Consider the following 7231-nt stretch of genomic DNA (forward strand, 5'->3'; position numbering starts at 1 on the left):
ATATAGTTGCTTTTTCATATTTTTGTCAAGGGTTTATAATTGTTATCTGCAGGAAGGTTAGCCCAATATAAGCTACTTAGACATTGCTGGAATGAAATCTGTTTTTCTTATAGAATTAGGGAACATTACTGGGATTGATCCAAGCTAAATATCTATTAGCTTAAAATGTAGCATTTTTAGTGGATGAATAGCCAAGTAAAACAGCAGTTTTCATTTTTAATCTATTCTTTCTCTGAATTTGGCTGAGTAAAATTTTAGAATATCATCTAACAGAAATAGTTAATTGCCATTTTCCATGTTATCTGCATTTTTTTTAAAAGTTGTACTTGTGGTATAAGAGCCACAAAAGCCCTTTTAATCCTCCTGGCTAGATGCTGCAAGAGGAGTATGGGAAGATTCCATGGAGTCTAAAATGGGAAATGAGTATGAGATGAGATGCTGTTTGTCAGTAATACCACTGGTCCTTCCAGTTTTCCTAGTTAAATGGAAATCTAATTTTAAATACAACAAGTAAAGAGGAAAAAAATCATTTATTTTCTCCTATGAGCCAATCTCAGGAAAAAAAATGGACATTTGAGGTGCAAATTAGTCCACATACATAACTTCCCAAGCAGTCACTTAGGGGTAATAGAATCTAGGTACAGCCGCATCTCCCTGGCTAATGGGGCCTGGCATAGCAGATCCATTTCTCCAGTGTTCTCTACCCTATTTTGCCGTTGGCTCACTTCATAACCTTAGATAATGAGCCTCAACTTCCTCAAATAAACCTCCTTTCAATATAGGCTTTGACAAGTCTATGGTCAGAGGAGTTTTTCCTTTTCAATTTGAAGAAATCCATTGTATTAAGTGGACTTTAACCTATTTAAATCGCAGGTTTAATTCTTCATGTGTGTGGTTTGTTTTGTTTTGCTTAAGGTTGCAATTGTAGCTCAAGACTTGGCAGCATTCCATACTGCCTCATCAGAAATGGGGCACCAGCAGCATAGCCATCACTTAGTAACCACAGAAACCAGACCTCTGACCTTAGTAGCAACATCCAATGGCACCCAGATTGCAGTTCAGGTGAGTACCAAGGCATACTGTCCTCAGTCGACAGCAGTGCTGCTCATAGCTTTCAACTTTGTACACTGTGCTTTGTGTATAACCTTTACAGGAGGCAAGGTGTAGAATAATCTCTATCACCTAGCCTACTTTAAGGAAATCGGTGTATTTGAGGTGGACTCAAAGAGACCAGCACTTTGTTCTCTACCCATCTTTGCATATTCTAGGGGAATTTATAGCAAGAAAAAAAACCTTCAGGTATATATCCCTGTGTGCACCCACCCAGGCATCTTTACTCTCAGAATAAAAGTCTAATTAGGCAGGGGTCTATAAAGCACTTAAGAGCTACTCCTTAGAGAAAAACCTAGTGGAAACACAAATCCTAAATAAGTCCTCTGAGAATCCTTGCACAGCCCCCATTTTAAAGTGGGGAATGTCAGAAGACTTAGAAGGAATCATTCTCTGGGAAGCAGAGAATTTAGAATCTTAGGTGCAGCCGGGCATGGTCGCTCATCCCTATAATCCTAGCACTTTGAGAGGCTGAGACAGGTAGGTAGCTTGAGCTTAGGAGTTAGAGACCAGCCTGGGCAACATGGTGAAAACCGTCACTACAAAAAGCACAAAAATTAGCTGGGTGTGGTGACGGCTGCCTGTAGTGCCCCGCTACTTGGGGGGTGCTGAGGCAGGAGGATTACTTGTACCCAGGAGATTTGAGGCTGCAGTGAGCCAAGATTGTGCCACTGCACTCCCGCCTGGGTAACAAATGAGACCCCATCTCAAAAAATAAGAGACCAGCCCAGGCAACATGACGAAACCCCATCTCTACAAAAATACAAAAATTAGCCAGGTGTGGTGGTGTGCACCTGTAGTCCCAGCTACTCAGGTGGCTGAGGTGGAAGGATCACTTGAGCAAGGGAGGTTGAGGCTGCAGTGAGCCAAGATCGCACCACTGTACTCCAGCCTGGGCAACAGAGCGAGACCCTGTCTCAAAAAAAAAATTAGAATGTAAAGTAAAATAGAACCCTAGGGGCTAGGTGCAGATTACCTGTCCTTAGGGAGATTTTTTTTCCGCCCACGTGTTTACTTGATAAAGAGTTAGAGCACACTCCAGGAAATGTCAGCTGTTGGCTTTATGTAGTTTATGGATATAGAAGCTAAAGGCTCAAGAAGCTCTCTTTTGTTGGCTGAGGTAAGCATCTTTTGTCTCTTGCATGTATGATTTTTTTTTTTTTTTTTTTTTTTTTTAGTTTTTATTTATGTAAAAATAAATAGAGATGGGGTCTCACTATGTTGCTCAGGCTGGTCTTGAACTCCTGGGCTCAAGTGATCCTCCTGCCTCAGCCTCCCAAAGTGCTACGATTATAGTCATGAGCCACCATGGCCGGACTGTATGAAGATTTTATCAAAATCCCAAGTAAATTGCAGGCCAGGCACGGCAGGCTGGGAGTACAGGTGCACGCTGCCATGCCCAGCTAATTTTTGTTTTTTGAGACGGAGTCTTGCTCTTGTCACCCAGGCTGGAGTGCAGTGGCGCCATCTTGGCTCACTGCAAGCTCCGCCTCCTGGATTCATGCCATTCTCCTCCCTCAGCCTCCCCAGTAGCTGGGACTACAGGCGCCCATCACCACTCCCAGCTAATTTTTTTTGTATTTTTTAGTAGAAATGAAATGGGGTTTCACTGTGTTAGCCAGGATGGTCTCAATCTCCTGACCTCGTGATCTGCCCGCCTCAGCCTCCCGAAGTGCTGGGATTACAGGCGTGAGCCACCACGCCCAGCCAATTTTTGTATTTTTTTAGTAGAGATGGGGGGTTTTGCCATGTTGCTCAGGCTGGTCTCGAACTCCTGGGCTCAAGCAATCTGCCTGCCTCCACCTCCCAAAGTGTTGGGATTACAGGCATGGGCCACCATGCCCCGCTGAGACCTCATCATATCACCAGGCCTGGCTGCACATAGGATTTGAAATTCAAAAAAGAAAAAGAAATTGCATTGCATTATTCTCCCCTGCAGGAAATTGTTTTGTTCTCTTAATGATTGAGTTAGCAGTAGTATTTTAACAATCCCAAGTGTCATAATTACAGAGAGAAGTTTCACTTCTGGCATATAACATTTCTTTGGCATTTTCTTGACTGTGGCTTTTGAATTGTTAGCGTTTGACGTGTGTTCCTGTTTCAGCTTGGAGAACAGCCATCTCTGGAAGAAGCCATCAGAATAGCGTCTAGAATCCAACAAGGAGAAACGCCAGGGTTGGATGATTAATCCTCAGAACAATGGAGCAATAAAGGAGAAGGAGTCTTTCATCTTCTGGCAGCAGAAATCCATGAAGCCCGGGCCCAGGAAAATTAGAAGTTTTCCATTCCTGATACACTGTACACATTTTTATGCGAGAGTGGAGAACATTTTATTCTTGACACTTTTGTGTATATAACCCTTGGAATAGATTCTCAGAGTGATTCATTGTGTACAAGGAAGTATGAAATTAGGGCAATACAGTAAATTTTCATGTTACTCTTTTATCAGATCACAAACTCCTAGAGTCTACATGCAAGACTAGTAAAGTCTTATGGAGACTTATGATGGATTTTTAACTTCCCGTGGAAAAAAAAATAAAGGCTGTATCTAAAATATCAAAGGTTCTATATGTCACACAATCGTAATTCCAAAAGCCATTATGGATAATAAAGGGTGTAAAGCCTTCAGATATTTCCCCAGTTAGTAGAGTGCCTGCGGTTTTTGTTCTACTATATGCTTGTCCATTTCTATTTGTATCTCATGGTTTGCAGACTATTTGAATAATTTATAGTTTCCCATCCCTGTTAAAAACCAGCTCTTCAAGCTGAAATGCTAATTATATTGGCATTACATTGAATTATGTACAAAATTATAAAATTTGGTTATTTAAAATTAAAAAGTTAAATCCAGTGGTTTTGTTAAAGATTTTGCTTAGTATTCAATTTTTATTACTGTTTTTTTAAAATAATGAATTATCAAAGTTTAACCACAGGCTGGTGCCCGGGATAACAGTACTGTAATTGGAAATGGCTTTACTCTGAAAATTAGGTTAGTGGGTTGGTGTAAATTATTTATTTTTGCTTATGTACTTTTGTTTTAAAGCTTATTTACCCCAAAGTTTATTATTAATTTTGAATACAGCAATTTTTAAAATGTTACTTTTATATTTATTTATCAAATTGGTGGGGGGGGGGTGGGGGGAAATGGTGCAGAAAATATCGCAAATGTAATGGAATGTAACCTAATACACATATTGAAAGGATGTTGTATATCAAGTACAGAGTAAGTGCTTTTCCATATATTTTTATATATTCACAACAATTTTGTGAGACATATGGGATTTACTACCTCCGTTTTTTACATGAGGAAACCAAGAGTCCAGGAGGGAGGCTGACTGTCGTACCAGCCCTCACAGCTATGGAGAGGCAGGACCAACACGAGAACCCAGACTTTCTGGCTCCAAGTCTAGTGTGTTTTCACTGCACCACAGTTACCTCCTCAAATGCTCATTTGTGGCAGAGATGATCAAGATGAACTTTGGTGATTTCTGATTGCCTAATGAATTGAGCAGTATAAAAACCATTTTCTAATGCTGGAAAATCAGCGTTCACCAAGGTCAAAAAAAAAAAAAAAAAGATGGTGTGTTCTGCAGCAGCCCCTCCTGCACTGTCATTCAGCGAGCTTTATTTGCAGAGAGCTGAAATGTGGCTTTTTCATTTCAAGCTTTACAGTAGAAAGGGGAAAACATTGTGCTGTTGTATTTTACATAAATGTTATCTTTGATCAGGTTCTATGATCTTGCTAAAAAGGATGGTGACTTACTTGAAATAGGAAGCCCTTCAGGGTTGGGCAGAACTTTTCCTGCAGAACCCTTTACAGATGCATAACATTAGCAAAAGCCCTAGTCAACCACCGATCGAGTCTTCATTCTTGACAGAGACACAGGCCCACACAGAACTCCCCCCGGAAGCCCACTGAGGCTCAGAAAGGGGCTGTTGGGCTGGGATAGAAGACCAGAATCTGCAAAACCGCAGGCAGGGTGGCGCCCAGCCTCCCAGTGCTGGTCCTGGCTGCTGGCCAGGAGCTCCTCCCCACTGGGCCCAGCCAGGCTGCTGTACTTCCCAGGACCAAAAACCAAGCTGTCAGCCTCCCATGGCCCCTTAGATCTGACTTTGCTCAAATTCCGGGGTGTTTCTCTTTACTCCCAGCACCTTTGTCAGTTGGATTGGGCAGGGCCTAACCTGGACTGTTTTGGTTAGCCTGATTATCCCTCAGCTCAAAAGAAAATGACTTCTGGCACCCAGAGAAAAGGGCCTAGGGTCGCTGCTAGTTTAACCTGACCTGCCTTCTTGGGAATGGGGCCTCAGGAGCCTGGCGAGGTGGCCTGTTTCCTCCAGGGGAAGGGTCAGTTGGTGTGCTGAGAATTGCTAGGAAAGCTGCTATAGGGGCTCTTCACAGTGCAGGACACGGAAACGTCCAAGGTTGAAAAATCCCAAAAAGACACTTGAAATAAGAGTAAACGCTAGCAAACAGAACCAGGTGGGGCATAACCCTCTGGAATTTGACCCAAACAGTGCTCAAGGAAAACCTCTCCGTCCAAAAAAACCACCCTGCTTTGCCCCAGACAAAGCTTGAGGCCACTACAAAGAAAATGTGCCCCAGTCTGAACTCACAAGAACTTAGAGTTAAGGGAGGGACGAGGCTTTCTTAATTCTCTAGAGGTGACAGCTGCCCAGAGAGCCAGATCTCTCCTTCCCCTCCTACCCACCCCCAGGCCTTCAGGGCAAGCTAACTTTGTACAGTGTCTCTTGCTTGCTGCTTGCCTTCCCGTGTGACAGCCCTGGGGCTAGGTAAGCAACTTGGGAAACTGTGGACTCAGTGCTGAAACTGACTGGACTCCATTTATCAACCCAAGGAGTTTACCGTCCAGTATTTCCTGGCTCAGATAAGATTATAGACTAGTCAACTATTGGTAGACCTCAGCAGCGAGCGAGGAGTGGGATGTGAAAAAGAAGGGGGCAGAGCTGAAGTCTAGTGTCGAAGAGGAAAAGGGAGCGTGTTGGAAGGGGAGAAAAGCTGCCTCAGCCTCCTGCATGATAAGCACTTTCTGTACCTAGGTTTCCTTCAGGGATGACGATTTCAAGGAATACTCCAGCCAAATACTCTCCTGCCTGAGGGACAGGACACGCCTGCATGGGCATGTGATCAGTACAGTTTGAACAAGAAACTGCACTCAGAAGGGCCCTGGATTTGGGGTTTAATGGACTGTGGTTGCAGTCTTGAAATTCTTTTTGTTTATTTGTTTTTGAGACAGGGTCTCGCTCTGTCACCTAGGCTTGAGTGCAGTGGCGTGGTCAGGGCTCACTGCAACCTCCTCCTGGGCCCCAGCTATCCTCTCACTTCAGCCTCCCAAGTAGCTGGGACCACAGGTGCTCACCACCATGCCCAGCTAATTTTCGTATTTTTGGTAGAGATAGGGTTTCACCATGTTGACCAAGCTGTTCTCAAACTCTTGAGCTCAAGTGATCCACCTCCCAAAGTACCGGAATTACAGGCATGAACCACTGCGCCCGCCCGGCTGCGGTCTTGATGTCTATCTTTGTGTGTGTTTTGTAAATGAAGTCTCATGCATCAACAAAGCATGTGCTGGGGGCTTAGCGCCTGAGCTTACACACAGCTCCACCGGCTGCTGCCTCCCTGGAAGTGCTCTCACCACCACTGCCCCACCTGGCCTCTCCCTCCTTGCCCTCACCCTGCAACTGCTGCCACCCTCTACCCTTGGCAGGAGTCTGATCCCAGTTCAGGGAGGGCTGGGGCGTGGTGGTGGCCATCCCCACTCCAGGCTGGCAGCACCACAGTGCTCCTGGTGGACAATCAGCCTTAGTTGAGCCTTGAAAGGGGCAAGCCTTTTGCCCAGCCCTTTACTGACAGTGTCCCAGTTCTGAGTTTTAAAGACACTGGTAGCCCATTTGCTGTAGGCTGAGGTGGCAGGCCTGTGGGAAGGGGAGACACCTGGAGGAAAGGGAACCTGGAACCTGTCAGACCCAACAGAGCACCTGCCCACAGGCATCTGTGAGGTCCCCTGCCCTGGAGGCTTTCTCAGCAGGCTCTGTGCCTGGAGGAATCCTCTCTTCCTCCTTCCAACTTTCCTGAGCCTGGCTTGTGTTTGTTGTGCCTTCA

General features: G+C 44.7%; 1 protein-coding gene across 16 annotated transcripts in view; it reads left to right on the forward strand.

The window, feature by feature from the left end:
* The window catches only part of ZNF143 (zinc finger protein 143), a 64449-nt gene extending 60240 nt beyond the window's left edge, over positions 1-4209 (forward strand). For all 16 annotated transcript variants that reach the window (XM_054662083.2, XM_063782777.1, XM_054662081.2 and 13 more), the window contains 2 exons: positions 916-1062; positions 3215-4209. In XM_054662083.2, coding sequence (XP_054518058.2) covers positions 916-1062; positions 3215-3298 — 231 coding nt within the window. In that variant the 3' untranslated portion in view covers positions 3299-4209. The remainder of the gene's footprint in view (positions 1-915; positions 1063-3214) is intronic.
* The last annotated feature ends 3022 nt before the right edge of the window (positions 4210-7231 follow it).

This window comes from Pan troglodytes, chromosome 9, assembly GCF_028858775.2.
Source record: "Pan troglodytes isolate AG18354 chromosome 9, NHGRI_mPanTro3-v2.0_pri, whole genome shotgun sequence".
Classification (NCBI taxonomy): domain Eukaryota; kingdom Metazoa; phylum Chordata; class Mammalia; order Primates; family Hominidae; genus Pan; species Pan troglodytes.